Below are 16,512 nucleotides of genomic sequence, written 5' to 3'. Positions count from 1 at the left end.
ATATTTGTAATCTCTATAGGCATTGTGAATATGGCATTGCTGATACAGTAGTACAGAAGGAGAAGAGAAGATGACCCAGGACAGAATCCTGTGAAACACCTAAGGTTAAAGGGTATGATCTGCATAAAGATCCAGAAAAGGAAACTAAGGAATAGTCTTATAGGTAAGAGGAGAACCAGGAGAGAATGATGTCCCAAAAACCAGAGGGAAGTATCAAGGAGAAGAGGGTGATGAACAGTATCAACAACTGCAGAAAGATCAGATTAAGGAACGGTCATTGGATTTGGCAATGAAATCATTAGTAACTTTGGAAAGAGCAATTTCAGTGGAATGATGAAAACTAAAGTCAAACTGGAGAAGAATAAGAAGAGAGTGAAAGAAGTAGAGAAATCTATCATAGATGGCCTTCTTAAAGGAGTTTAGCCACAAAGGGCAGAAGAGATATAGAAGGATAGTGGGATGGAAGGATCAAGTAAGAGTTTTTTGAGGAAAGGGGACACATATCATATAGGTGATAGGGAAGGAAGCAGTAGACAAGAGAGGCTGAAGATAAGTGAGTGAGAATGAATGACAAAGGGGGCATTCTGTTGGAAAAGATGGGATGGAAAATGATCACTTGGGCAGATAGGGGTTTGCTTTGGTAAGAAGGGTTACCACGTCTTAAGAGACAAGGTAAAAGAAAGAGTGGCAGACAGCATCTGAGTGAAATGAGATGATGAAGAGGGGGAAAGAGGAAGCACAGGTTAAATAACATCAATATTCTTCTGTAAAATATAAGGCAAAGTTCTCAGTGACATGCTGGGGGAAGGGAGAGCTATGGGAGGTTTGAAGAGGGATGAAAACATTTGGAAAAGTCACTGTAGAGAGCAGGATAGTAAGTTTATGAAGCAATTATAGAAAGTTTGCCTACCAGCAGTAAGAGCATTGTTGAGTTCATATAATTCTAGTTAATATATTCAATGACATACCAACCTCAAGAGCTGAGATTGTATAACATAAATTAGGAGATGATAACTGAACCCAAGACCCAATGAGAATTCCTAGAAGAGTCAAAGAGGTAAGAGTGGTAGAGGAAAAACTGGGAAAAGAAATGAGTAATAGGAAAAAAAAATCATGAAAAGTGAATGGTTTGGTAAAAGAGGCACAAAGAATACTGAAGAAAATAACACCTTAAAAAAGTCAGAACTGCCCTACTGGTAAAAGAGATACAAAAGTTCACTAAAGAAAAGAACTCCTTAAAAAGCCAATTAGGACAAATGGAAAAGGAGGTACAAAAATTCACTGAAGAAAAGAACTCCTTAAAAAACAGAATTAGCCAAATGGGGGAAAAAAAGGTACAAAATCTCACTGAAGAAAATAATTCCTTAAAAATTAGAGTTGTGGGCAAGTAGAAGCTAATGACTCCATGAGACATCAAGAAACAATAAAACACAATCAAAGGAATGAAAAAAAAAAAAAAGAAATGTGAAGTATCTCATAAGAAAATGAAATTATCTGGGAAAATAGATCAAGGAAAGATAACTTAAGAATTATTGGATTACCTGAAAGGCATGATCAAAAAAGAGCTTGGAAATCAATTTTAACAAAATTATCAAGGAAAACCCCCAATATCTCAGATCCAGAGGATAAAATCAAAATTGAAAGAATCTACGCATCACCTTGTGAAAGAGATCCCAAATGAAAATTCCCAGGAAAGCTATAGCCAATTCCAGAAGATATTTCAAGTAGCAAGAAATAAGCAATTCAAATATTGTGGAGCAAGTGTCAGGATATTACACAAGATATAGCAGCTTCCACGTTAAATGAGCAGAGGACTTGGATTATGATATTACAGAAGGGAAAAGAGAGAATTTTTTGGTCTTGATTAATTTGTTTGTTTGCTTTTAGTTTACAAGATTTAGTTTCACAATTTCTTGAGTTTCAAATTTTCTCCCTCTCCCTCCCCCCCTTCCCCCCCCCCCAACCCCCCCCCCCCGCCATGGCGGCATGCAATCAAGTATAGGATCTGCAAATACTTTCACATTAGACATTAGTAAGGTTATAAAGAAGAACTGTATCAGAGGGAATGAACAATAGGAAAGAGGAAACAAAACCAAACAAGAAAAAGAGCAGGTAGTTTACTTGAATCTGGATTCAAACTCAGTTATTTCTCTGGATGTAGACATCTCTTTCCATCATGAGTCTTTTGGAGTTGACTTATAACCCTGCATTGCTGAGAAGAGTCCAGTCTATCAAAGTTGGTCATCACACATACATCGTGTCTGTAATTGTGTACAAATTTCTCCTGGTTCTACTCTTCTCACTCAGCATCAGTTCGTATAAGCCTCTCCAGGTAAATATGAAGTCCATCTGCTCCTCCTTTCTTATAGCACAATAGTATTCCATTACAGGCATATACCACAACTTGTTCAGCCATTCCCCAATTGATGGGCACCCCCTTAATTTCCAATTCTTTGCCACCACAAAAAGAGCTGCTATAAATATTTTTGTACAGATGGGTCTTCCTCACAATTCTAAGATTCTTTGGGATACAACCCTAGAAGTGGCAATGCTGGGTCAAAGGGTATGAAAATATTTATAGCTCTTTAGGGATAATTCCAGATTGCTCTCCAGAAAGGCTGGATCAGTTCACAACTCCACCAGCAATGCATTAGTGTTCCAATTTGTCGACATCCTCTCCAGCATTTGTCATTTTCCTGTTTTGTCATCTTAGCCAATCTGACTGGTGAGATGTAGTACCTCAGAGTTCTTTTGATTTGTATTTCTCTAATCAATAGTGATTTAGAGCATTTTTTCATGTGCTTATAGATATCTTTAATTTCTTCCTCTGAAAACTGCCTGTTCAAATCCTTTGACCTATTATCAACTGGGGAATGATTTGTATTCTTATGGATTTGACTCAATTCTCTGTATATTTTAGAAACGAGTCCTTTATCAGAGGCATAGGTTGTAAAAATTCTAATTTTTACAATTTTAAAAATCCCAATTTTCCACTTCCCTCCTACTCTTGGTTACACTGGCTTTGTTTATACAGAAGCTTTTCAATTTAATGTAATCAAAATTATCCATTTTACATTTTATAATCCTTTGTAATTCTTGTTTGGTCATAAAGTCTTCCCCTCTCCACAAATCTGACAGGTAAACTATTCTTTGCTTTCCCAGATTGCTTATATTATCAGCTTTTATACCTAGATCATACACCCATTTAGACGTGATTTGGGGATATGGTGTAAGATAATGGTCTATGCCCAGTATCTGCCATGCTATAGTCTAGTTTTCCCAGCACTTGTTGTCAAATAGTGAGTTCTTATCCCCAAAACTAAGGTCTTTGGGTTTATCAAACAGTAAATTACTATAGTCATTGACTGCTGAGTCTCATGTACCCAAATTGATCCACTACTCTATTCCTCAGCCAGTACCAATAATACAGCCAGTACCAGTTTTGAGGACTGCTGCTTTATAATACAGATTAAAATCTGGTATAGCTAGTACACCTTCCCTAGCATTTCTTTTCATTAATTCCCTTGATATTCTGGACCTTCTGTTTCTCCAAATGAATTTTTTTACTATTTTTTCTAGCTCTCTAAAGTAGTCTTTTGGTAAATTGGTTGATATGGCACTAAATATATAATTTAATTTAGGTAAAATTTACATTTTTATTATATTAGCTTGATGCAGTCATGTGCAATTGATGTTTTTCCAATTAGTTAGATCTAACTTTATTTGTGTGAAAAGTGTTTTGTAGTTGTGATCATATAGGTCCTGGGTTTGTTTTGGCAGGTAGATTCCCAAATATTTTATAGTGACAACAGTAACTTTAAATGGGATTTCTCTTTGTATCTCTTGCTGTTGAATTTCATTAGAAATATACAGGAATGCTGAGGATTTATGTGGGTTTATTTTATATCCTGCAACTTTGCCAAATTTATTGTCTCAAGTAGTTTTTTACTTGATTCTCTAGGATTCTCTAAGTATATCATCATATCATCTGAAAAGAGTGATAGCTTGGTCTCTTCTTTGCCCAATTTGATTCCTTTGATTTCTTTTTCTTCTCTAATTGCTACGCTAACATTGTACCAGATTAAATAAGAGGGGTGATAGTGGACACCCTTGTTTCACCCCTGATCTTACTGGAAATATTTCTAGCTTATCCCCATTACATAAAATACTTGCCGATGGCTTTAAATAGATGCTACCTATTATTTTAAGGAAGGCTCCATTTATTCCTATACTTTCTAGTGTTTTTAATAGGAATGGATATTGTATTTCATCAAAAGCCTTTTCTGCATCTATTGAGATAATCATGTGGTTTTTGCTTGTTTTATTGTTGATATGATCAATTATACTAATGGTTTTCCTAATATTAAACCATATTTGCATTCCTGGAATAAATCCTACCTGATCAAAGTATATTATTCTTGTGATAAGTTTCTGTAGTCTTTTTGCTAATATTTTATTTAGAATTTTTGCATCTATATTCATGAGGGAAATTGGTCTATGATTTTCTTTCTCTGTTTTATTTTTTCCTGATTTAGATATCATTACCATATTTGTGTCATAAAAAGAATTTGGTAGGACTCCTGCCTCACTAATTTCCCCAAATAATTTATAGAATATTGGAATCAATTGTTCTTTAAATATTTTAATAGAATTCACTAGCAAATCCATCTGGCCCTGGAGACTTTTTCCTAGGGAGTTCACTGATGTCTTGTTCGATTTCTTTTTTTGAGATGGGGTTATTTAAGTAATTTACTTCCTTTTCAGTTACTCTGAGCAACTTATATTTTTGTAAATATGCATCTATTTCACTAAGATTGTCAAATTTATGCGCATACAATTGGGCAAAATAATTCCTAATTATTGTTTTAATTTCCTCTTCATTGGAGGTAGATTCACCCTTTTCATTTTTTTATTCTTTTTTTTTATCATGCTGACTATGGGTCTATCAATTTTATTGTTTTTTTCATAAAACCAACTCTTGGTTTTATTTATTAATTCAACAGTTTTCTTAATATCAATTTTATTATTCTCTCCTTTGGTTTTAAGTATTTCTAATTTAGTATTTAACTGGGGACTTTCAATTTGTTCTTTTTCTAGCTTTTTCAATTGCATGCCCAATTCATTGACCTCCATTTTCTCTAATTTATTCATGTATGCACTCAGGAATATAAAACTTCCCCTAAGAACTGCCTTTGCTGCATCCCACAAATTTTGGTTGTGTTGTCTCATTATTTTCATTCTCTTCAATGAAGTTACTGATTGTTTCTATAATTTCTTGTTTGACCCATTCATTCTTTATGATTAAATTGTTTAATTTCCAATTAGTTTTTAGTTTATCTTCCCATGGCCCTTTATTGCATGTGATTTTTATTGCATCATGATCTGAGAAGGATGTATTTAATATTTCTGCCTTTCTGCAACTGAATTGTGAGGTTTTTATGCCCCAGTACATGGTCAATTTTTGAGTATATGCCATGAACCACTGAGAAGAAAGTATATCCCTTTTTCCCCCCATTTCTCCAGAGATCTATCATATCTAGCCTCTTTAAAATTCTATTCACCTTTACTTCTTTCTTGTTTATTTTGAGGTTAGATTTATCAAGTTCAGAGAGGAGGAGATTAAGGGCACCCACTAGTATAGTTCTGCTATCTATTTCTTCCTCTAATTCCCTTAACTTCTCCTCTAGGAATCTGGACTCTATACCACTTGGTGCATATATGTTAAGTAATGATACTGCTTCATTCTCCATGGTGCCTTTTAGCAGGATATAGCTTCCTTCCTTATCTCTTTTAATTAGATCTATTTTTGCTTTTGCTTTATCTGAGATAATGATTGCTACCCCTGGTTTTTTTACTTTAGCTGAAGCATAATATATTCTACTCCAGCCTTTTAACTTTACCCTGTGGTTACACCTTTGTTTTAAGTGTGTTTCTTGTAGACAGCATATTGTAGGATTATGGTTTTTAATCCATTCTGCTATCCACCTCTGTTTTATGGGAGAGTTCATCCCATTCCATTAACAGTAATAATTACTATCTGTCTCTTTCCCTCTATTCTATTCCCTCCCCTGCTTATGTTTTTGTTTCTTCCTTCTCCTTCCCCTCTTTAAGGGTTTTCCTTTTGATCACTGCCTCCCTCAGTGTTCCCACCCTATGACCCTTCCCCTTCTTTACCAACCCTGTTCCCTTACTGCTATTTCCTTCCCTTCTAATCCTCCCCCTTCTCATACCCCCTTACCCTCCTACTGCCTATAGGACAGGATAGATTTTTATACTTATCAGAGTATGTTATTCTCCCTTTGAACCCAAATCAATGAGAGTAAATTTCATACAGTGCTCCTCTCCCTCCCTCTTTTCCCTCTATTTAATGAGTTTTTGCGTCTTTTCATGTTAGAATCTTAAACTTAACTGATTATGTTGATCCCTCTTTGAACCAGAACCAGTGAGAATAATGTTCAAATGATGTTCTTCTCCCTTTTTCCTTCCCCTCTACTATAGTATGTTTTTATGCCTCTTTGTATGGCATAATTTACCTTTTTCTGTCTCATCCTTTCCTTTTATCCCATTACATTCCCTTTGAACCCCTTAATAAGTTTTTTTCTTTTATCATCAGATTACTCCATTTATACCCACATCCTCTGTCTATGTATATACCTTTAAAAGGTCATGATAATTATATAAATTTCAATATTTTCAGTTATCAGCTTCTCATATAGGGATGTAAACAGTTTGCTCTTGATTAGAGAAAGGCAAATTAAAACAATTCTGAGGTACTGCCTCACACTTATTAGAAATGAACTCTGGAGGGGATGAAGGAAAAAAAAAGGTACACTAATGAACTGCTGGTGGAATAGTACTGGTCCAACCATTCTGGAAAACAATTTGGAACTAGGTACAAAGGTCTATAAAACTGGGCATACTTTTTGACCCAACAATACCATTACAAGGTGTGTATTCCATAGAGATCAAAGAAAAATGAAAAGGAATTATATGTACAAAAATGTTAATAGCAATTTTTTTTGTGGTGGCAGAAAATTAGAAATGGAAGGAATGCTCATCAATTGGGGAATGGCTGAACAAGTTGTGGCATATGTTTGTGATGGGATAATATCATGCTGTGGGAAATGATGAGGGGCATGGCTTCAGAAAAAAAAAAACACGGTAAGACCTATATGAACTGATGTGAAGTAGGAAAAAGTGGGAAATCATTGAGCACAATAATAGGAATGTTATGATTATCAACTGTGAAAAACTGAGCTACTCTGATCAATATAATGATTCAAGACAATTACAAGGGACTCATGATGTACAAATGCTTTCACTTCCAGAGATAAAACTGTTGAAGTCTGAGTGCAAATTGAACTATAATTTTTTTTTCATTTTCTTTACTTTTCTTGCACTAAAAAAAAAAAAGGCTATATATAAGAGGGAGGAGGAACAGGAGGGGGAGAAAACTTAAAACTTATGAAAGTGAATGCTGAAAACTAAAAATAAATAAACTTTTAAAAAATGAAACAAATATATTAATATATATTTATATGATTTCACATGTATAATGACATATTGCTTGCTTTCTCAGTGACTGTGGGAGGCAGCAGGAGAGAAGGAGAGAATTTGGAACTCAAAATTTAAAAAGAAAAGAATATTTTAATTAATTAATTAATTGGGAAAAAAAGAAATATGTACTGGCTAATTCACGGGACATATAGAATGAGTCAGGGTTCTTTAATCATCCTATTTCATTCCACCACCTGGGAAAGACACGGTTTCAAGAGATGCATGTAGCCCAGGTCTTTAGATAAGCAAGTCAGAAACTAAAGGTGAAAACAAACTCTTTTGCGTGGGGAATTGTGAATGTGAAACACTGCATGTACTATCATACTTGGTTTGTGTTATTCCTCCCTTTTTTTTTTTATAATTTTTTTTTTAAGCAATCGGGGTTAAGTAACTTGCTCAAGGTTACACAGCCAGTTCTTTCTGGGTGTGGTGTTAAGTATCTGAGCCCGGATTTGATCAAAAGGTCATCCCGACACTGGAGCCAGTGCTCTTACTTGCTGAGCCACCTGGCCACCCCTAAGCAATTGGGGTTAAGTAACTTGCTCAAGGTTACATGGCCAGGTGTTTCTGGGTAGATGCTAAGTGTTTGAGCCCGGATTCGATCCCCAGATCAGCCCAACACTGGAGCTGGTGCTCTTACTCGCTGTGCTACCTAGCCGCCCCATTCCTCATTTTTCTGAAACTACTTTCTTTATCTTTTATTTTTTTTTCTTTACACAGGATGGTTTTCAGGTAGGGATGGAGGAGGAATACACAAATTAAGCTGATGTTAAAAATATTTATATACATGTATGTATAAATAATATTAGCCCACTTTTCTGAATTCTATTCTTTCTTTCTAAGAAACTGCCTTAAATATCCTAATGACTTTAATTTGAATGCAGACATATCTGATAAGAAAAATCAGAGGAGTGGCTAGGTGGCACAGTGAGAGCACCACCCTGGAGTCAGGAGGACCTGAGTTCAAATCCGGCCTCAGACACTTTAACCCTAGCTAGCTGTGTGACCTTGGTCAAGTCACTTAACCTCAATTGCCCTGCCCTCCCCTTTCCAAAAAGCAAAAAAAAAAAAAATTAGAGCTAGTCTGTCTAGGGCTGGCTATGATGAATCACTATCTTGCTTTCATCATGTCTATAACCCATTATTAATATATGATATATAAAAAGTTTTATGAATGTTTTTTTTCCTTTAAACATACCTCTTTAGGTTGCCCAGGGTCCAGCTGTTCTAAAAGTAATTGTAATTTTCCTTGACTGAATTTATAACTCTGAAAAACATTAAATATATGAAAAAAATTAATTTATTTATTATCCTCATAATCAATGTTTTAAAGACTAGAATTTCTAGGCATAAAATGAAATGAAAAAAAAAGAGATTTCTTTATTTACAAAGGCAGATAACTGACAAGTTCATGGAACACAGTTTCATCATGTATATGAATACCATCATTGTATTTTTTTAATTACAGTATGTAGAAAGCCAGCAGATTAAGATGCTACCATGCACATATTTATTTTGTCCTGACAAATCTGTGATATAAAAGTGACAAACACAAAATGCTACTTAAGAAAATAGCTAAAATACAAACAAATAAGGTTCTAGACATTTCTAGAGTTTTTTGGTTGGTGTACATTAATCCTTTCTTTGTCCTTTTATTTTCATTTTCTCTCCTATACTTTGGTAACTAAAATTCCTTAGAGAAAGGATGGTCATCAGAAGACAGATTCAGAGTAGATCACAAGCACTTTAAAAGCAGGCTTACTTAGGTTCAAATCATGCCTCTAGGACTGGATGTGTGACCCTAGACAAGTCACTTAAACTCTCTAGGTCATTTGTCTTGTAAAATGGGGGACTGTAGAGGGCGGAGTCAAGATGGCAGAGTAGAAACAGGACTTCCACGTGGCTCCGGCACCCACCTCATCCAATTCATGTAAAAAATGACTCTAAATAAACTTTGGAGCTACAGAACCCACAAAATGACAGAGAGAAGCTAACCTCCCACTGAAGACAGCCCGGTAGGCCAGCAGGAAGGGGCCAGGACAGCACTCTGGGAGCTGAGTCCAGCCCCGTGTGAGCCTGGGTTTTTAGCCTCAGGGCAGCCACAACCAACCACCCGTCTGGAGGGACTTCAGATCACCAGCAGCTGTGGCAGTTTCCTGAATTATCAACTCATAGATGCTAAGGACAAAGTGAGAGGTCAGTGCAGTGTGGACTTTGGGAACAGGGAGTAAAAAAGAGAGAGAGAAAAAAAAAATGGGGGACTTGGCCTTCCTCTCTAAATCTATTAACTCAAAAGACTTGGTTGTACAAAGATAGAGGATGAAGTGGAGAAAGGGTGAATTAAAGATGAGATTATACCCCTGGGTAATTGGAAGGATGGTGCTACTCCCCAGAAAAATAGGGAAGTTTAGAGGAAGGATAGATTGGGGGGTTGAGGTTTCAGAGTTCTCAGATCAAGGAAAAAATATTACAAGCAACCAAGAAGAAACAATTTGAATATTGTGGAAACACAATCAGGATAACTCAGGACCTGGCAGCTTCTATACTGAGGGATCAAATGGCTTGGAATATGATATTCCAGAGGTCAAAGGAGCTGGGACTAAAACCAAGAATCACCTACCCAGCAAATCTGCATATCATGTTTCAGGGAAAATATGGTCATTCAATGACATAAGAGGACTTTCAAGTATTCTTGATGAAAAAAAAACAGAGTTGAACAGAAAATTTGACATTCAGATAGAAGTAGCAAGAGAAGCATGAGAAGGTAAACAGGGAAAAGAAAGCATAAGGAACTTATCAAAGTTGAACTATTTACATTTCTACATGGAAACAATAATTGTAACTTATGAAACTTTTCCCAGTATGAGAATAGTTGAAGAGAATATAAATGTGTGTGTGTATAAGTATATATGTATGTATACATATATATGTCTATATGTTATATGGGTATATGAATACATATATGAATGTGTGTACATATGTGTACAGGTTAGACATAGATAGAGGGCACAGGGCCAATTGAATAGGATGGGATGATACTTAAAAGGTGAAATTGAGAGGTGAGAGAGGAATAGAATGAGAGGAGATGGGAAAAGGCAGAATGGGGTAAATCATCTCATACAGAAGAGGCAAGGGAAAATTGTTACAATGGAGGGGAGGAACAGAAAAGCAAAAGGGTCAACCTTTCAGTGAATCTGGCTGAGGGAGGGGATCTCACCCACAGGAGAGCAGGGGGGAAGGGCATGAGAGGGGCATGATGGAGGGGAGGGCAGGCTGGAGGCAGGGCAGTTAGAAGCACACACTTCTGAAAACGGACAGGGTCAAAGTAGAGAATAGAACAAGTGGGGGGCAGGATAGAATGGAGGCAAATATAGTCAGTCTTTCACAATATATCCACTGTGGAAATGTTTTGTGTAGCTACACACGTACAACCTATACTGAACTGCTTATCTTCCCAGTAAGGGTGGGTGACGAGGGAGGAAGGGAAAGAATCTGGAATTCAAAGTTTTAAAATCAAATGTTTAAAAAAATGATTATTTTTTTTTTTACATGCAACTGGGAAATTTGATATACAGGCACTGGGGTATAAAGATCCATCTTGCCCTACCGGAAAGTTGGAGGGGGAATGGCGGAGGATATAGGAAAGAGCAGATTGGGGCAGGGGGTATACAGTGGGATCACTGTTTTGGGGTGTCAGGTAGGGGAAAGACAGGGAGAAAATTTGTAACTCAAAATCTTGTGGAAATGAATGATGTAAACTAAAAGTAAACAAATTTTAATTAAAAAAAAAAAGAATGCAGGGTCAAGTCCACATAATGGTAAAACATTATGGCAGAACTCTGTGAATATGAGGTCTATAAATAAAAATTCAATCACATAATTATCATTTTCTTCCTCTTAATAAGAACAGATTCAAGAACAACTTTACATTCAAATATATATTTTGAAAAGATGCTGAGGGTAATATGGCAAAGAAAGTGACTTCATTAAATAATCAATGTATTTAATTAACATTTGTTCATTTGTCTAAGTAGAGAGTCTTGACCTATAAAAGCTTAAATTCAGCTTGCTTTGACTAGCACAGGGGTGGGGAAACTGCAGCTTTGAGGCCACATGTGGCCTTCTAGCTCCCTGGGTGGGGCCTTTTGACTGAGTTCAAGTTTTACAGAAGAAATCCTTTTATTAAGGGGATTTGTTCTTTGAAGTCTGGATTCAATCAAAGGGCAACACTTGACAACCTAGAGGGCCTCATAAAATACTATACAGATGTATAGGAATTTCTCATAAAATAATGCAATGATGATGTCAAACAATATTAAAAAAGGAAAATAACTGACCAGTGTGGACATCCATAATTATTAATTCTTGGATCTAAATGAGCTCAGCATTGAAATTTATTTTATTTTTTGGAGACTGGTTCTCCTTAGTTTGCCCAGACTAGAGATATAGTAGTGACTCAAGAGCCCAACCTCACTGTCAATCAACATGGGAGTTTTTAACTTGCTCTATTTCTAATTTGGAATGGTTTACCCCTGCTTTGGCAGCCTGGTGGTCTTCTACTCCTAAAAGCTCACTATATTGGTACCAGATTTAGCCTAGAGACCCAAATGGCTTTAACTCTACTGCTGGTCAGCATTGCTAACTTAAGGGATTTACCAGCCTTAGTTTACCAAGTAGCAGGGACTACAGGTACGTGGTACCACAACAAGTCCCATTAAAGTTTCTCACTGAGCTAAAGAATCAAAATATTTTTTGTTCAGCAATAGTACCATTTAAAAGTTATTTATGAAGAATATAGTGTGTAACAATTTTTCCCCAAGAAATCATGGAATCAATTACTTCATTTCAATATGAGATGAGGAATATTCTCATAACCATTAAAATGTTTCAGGAACATAGCTATGTATTCTCCAAATGCAAATATCTATCACTATCATGATTCAATTGAACAAAGAAGCTTTCCAATGTTGGTGATATTGCCATCTGAAATTTTTAGGATTTACTTTAAAATTTTATAAGCTATTTAATACATGACAATTTGAAGAAGTGAAGACACTTATTTTTTTTTCCTTAATAACATTTATGTAGGAAACAAAGATAAGGAAGGTTTAGGTAAAAACCTGTCCAATCACATAATTATCACTTTCATCTTCTCAATAAGAACAGATTAAAGATCAAATGAACAATCAAATATCTATGTTGAGAAAACAGTGAGGGTTACATGACAAGGAAGACAGTGTATCAGTCATTGTCTTCAATCCTATGTAACCTGTCAACCCTAAAAAAGAATTACACCTCTCATATGTTGAATAACTACAGTAATATTCATGAAAGAAGAAAAAGACAGAATTATCAGTAAGGTCATATATTTTATGAATTAACACCAGAAAATGCATATACTTAAGAGTACTCACTCCATGCCCCTCTCCCACCAGTCTCCATGTACCAAACAGAGCACAAACAAACTCACAGGCTTGTACAGCCCAGCCCAAGATTATGGATTCTTACTGCTGCAGTAACTTTGCTCAAATAACCTCTGTGCCCCACCGTCTTGCATAAAGTGACAGAAAGACACTGTTTAAACCCAGGCATACAGAGAAATCTAACAGAATGAAAATATACTACTCCTAACTCCAGGGCACATACTCCAAAGTATGAAAAGACTAGTCCTGGACTTGGACTGTCAGGGTAAAAATTCCTAGGAACGACATGTGGTAGTCAGTCAACTTATAAATGTTAAAAAAAGGAGTGTGCCTAAATCAAGTAAAAAGCCCAATCAAGATAAAAAATATGAAAATGTATGACTAATTTACCTCCTCCGTATACAAATTATGCTTCAAAATTCTTTCAACCAATTAGTAAAATGTTTTTTGTTTACTAAAAATATTTCCTTCATTTGCTCTACTGAAGTAGACACTGCAGGGAAGGAGTACTATACAAGAAGTGAAAGGAGGAAGAGCTAGGAATCCTGGTTTCATTGTACTCTTGGTCTCATTTAATAAAAGATTTCTCCAGCCTCAGTTTTTTTCCACTCACCTTCCCTATACTGTAAGAGATCTTTATTATCTCAGTTATGAATCCATGTTTTTAAAGGTTAAGGCTTAAATTCCAGTCTCTGCTCTTCTAGTTCCAATCTAGCTAGGTATTAAAGTATGCCTTGGTTCTAATCTAAATTCCACAGTTGGATGTTCTGTTGTTTTCAGAGTAGCCAGGAGAAGTGGGGATTTTTTGGTACCTATGAAACTTCATTATATTTATAATTTCCATTAATCAAAGTTTTACTATTCATATGAAGTTCAACACTTATTTCACAGCATGAATGCAAAACTAACCAACTCACCTGATTAAATGAAGAATCACTGTCAGAGCAACTGTCTGTGCAATAATTACTGCATTTCTCCTTTACAGTTTTTTTCTGCATCTCCTTATTTTGTATCTGATCTTCTTCAAATTTGTTAATTAAAGATTCCACCACAATCATCATGACATTCTTCAGGGAATACATCATTTCTTTATACCTTTAAAGTTAAGAAATTCATTACTACTTTTTTTTAAGAGTAAGACCATTAATGTAGTTGATCAAATGAAAAACTGTAAATAACATATTTCAAAGTATTTTTATTTCACCTAATATACAATTGCTAAAATGTCTTCAGAAAAAAAAAAATTTGTTTGAAGGAGCCATAGGAGGAAAAAACCTAAATTACTTTGATTTCTCCAAAAGAGGAAACTTGGTATTAGCAATAAACACAGATATATTTTACAATTAATAAGAAATCACAATTGGTGTGTAATCAATCTAGTTTTTTTTTTTTTTTCTGGCTTCACAGACAAGAACAACAAATGTCATAGATTTCTGGAATGGGTGATGCTAAAACACAACTGAAACTTATTAGTGTTTCCATTAGCTCCCATTCCTCTGTTTTATTTTTCTTTCTGCCCTCTTTTTTTTTTCTTGCTTATTCCTCTCTATCAACTTCTTTTCTTTTACCTTCTCCCTGGGTCCTTCTGCCCTGTCTATCATTTACATCTCCTAAGCACTCACAATCACAGAGTAATAATTGATCTAATGTAAGTATAAGCAAAGCTATCAATCAAAGGAATCAAGTAGAGACTAGACGAACATTTGTCTGGAATGATGTGGAAAGAAGGTTGGACTGGACAGTCTGTGAGGTCCTCTCAATATCTTAAAATCTACAGTGCATTAAGTTATAAGCTTAGTTTCTGCACTTTAGGTGGTGTAGACTTTCAAATCATTCATACTAATGGGTTGAAGGAAAGCAAAGGAACCTAAACAAATACAATCGTAAAATTTTAGAGCTCTAGAGAAACTCAGAGATCAGCTAGCTCAATGCTTTTGTTTTACAGATGAGGAAAATCCCTATTTTAAATAGACATACTAGAAAATTTAATTCTATGTACTGCATACATAAATAGAAACATAAGTGTGAATTGATGTGCAAAGTGATATGTCAGTACTTTTCAAGCTCTAAAGAATCAAGGTTTGTCATACACAAAAAAGTAAACTATACCTAAAATGCAGAAAGCCTAAATAAGGTCTCTGTAGAATGATGGAAAAACTTAGGTATGGGTAAAATACCTGGCCAAGCTGAAACAAAAAATTCTTTATGTTCTCATTTACCTGAACTGCCTAAGAAAGGAAATATGCAAAGAGGCGAATTCTAAGTTCAGAGAGCTTTCTGCAAAAAACAAAATTGAAAATATGTTTAATAAGAATATGATTTGTACATTATAAATGTAAAGTGTTTACTGAAAGTGCTATTACTACATTATGCTTGACTGATTTTTTTATAAAATTGGAAGAAATTCATGTGGAAAGAAAAATAATGTACAATACTTCTTTATATTATTTTCATGTATAGATCACAAAACAAGTGACATTCATTAAAAAAAGTTACCTGACTCAGTTGAGGTAATTATCATTGTACATACACATTTCCGCATCAATGAAATAAAACAAAAATAGAATGGTTTATCCACAGCTGAACAATAATTTGCTAACAGTACTGAAAATAACTCTGAGATCTTGATTTCACCCTGTAATTTTAGTACATTTTAATACAGTGTAAGAATTTTAACTAATAAAATGTTTTCATAATTTCATTTAAAATGACACTCTAATATTGCTGGAAATAGATTGCTAGGAAAAGACATCACTTTTTCCCCCATGTCCAAAAAAGTTCAACTGAAAAAAAAATTCACATCCTAAAATATTTATCTCAGTATTTTTAATGTTTTTACTCCCAATGTTACTACCCTATTATTACAGGCCCTCTGCACTATTTAATTGGACTACTAAAATAATATTTTTAAAGTTAATAATAGTTAATTTTTATATAGTGCCTACTGTATGCCAGACACTGTACTAAAGTACTTTACAAATATCTCATTGGATCCTGCCAGGGTTGTTGTGACATAGGTGCTATTGTTGTTGTTCAGTCATTTTCTGGTGTGAACAATTCTTCATGACACCACTTGGGGTTCCTTTGGCAAAGATACTGAAATGGTTTGCCATTTCCTTCTCCAGCTCATTTTACAGATGAGGAAACCAAGGAAAATAGGTTTAAGTGACTTGCCCAGGGACACAAGTGTCTGAGGCTAGATTTGAACTTGGGTCTTTCTGACTCGAAGCCTGAAACTCTTTGTACTTCAGCATAAGTTCTTGACTTCACTCTATTTCCACTCTCTAGCCCATAGGTGTCCTGGGGGACACTGGAGCAATCCAGGGTGCTGTTACTAGCCTCAGGTGACACAAATTAAAAAAAAAACATTAAAGGGTTAAAGAAAGTAGATTCCTCATTCCTTCTATATTCTGGTTCTCACTCCATCTTAAAGACACAGTTTTCCTGGTTTCTCTTTCCAGCACTGGCTGCACCTTCACTCATTCCCCCAACTCACTGGTTGAGATGGGGGAGCTGTAATAGTAATTGTTTT

General features: G+C 35.3%; 1 protein-coding gene across 2 annotated transcripts in view; it reads right to left on the bottom strand.

Annotated features, from left to right (window-relative positions):
- TBC1D32 (TBC1 domain family member 32) overlaps positions 1–16,512 on the bottom strand; it is a 246,731-nt gene that overhangs the window by 214,091 nt on the left and 16,128 nt on the right. For both annotated transcript variants that reach the window (XM_069076948.1, XM_069076949.1), the window contains exons 4-5: positions 13,898–14,075; positions 8,756–8,824 (exon numbers count right to left, since the gene is read on the bottom strand). In XM_069076948.1, coding sequence (XP_068933049.1) covers positions 8,756–8,824; positions 13,898–14,075 — 247 coding nt within the window. The remainder of the gene's footprint in view (positions 1–8,755; positions 8,825–13,897; positions 14,076–16,512) is intronic.

This window comes from Petaurus breviceps, unplaced genomic scaffold, assembly GCF_028583685.1.
Source record: "Petaurus breviceps papuanus isolate PSGF00001 unplaced genomic scaffold, PetGlider_PUasm1.0 90977, whole genome shotgun sequence".
NCBI classification, from domain to species: Eukaryota; Metazoa; Chordata; class Mammalia; order Diprotodontia; family Petauridae; genus Petaurus; species Petaurus breviceps.
Note: the sequence above shows the minus strand (reverse complement) of the source record. Positions and strands in the feature narration are given on the sequence as shown.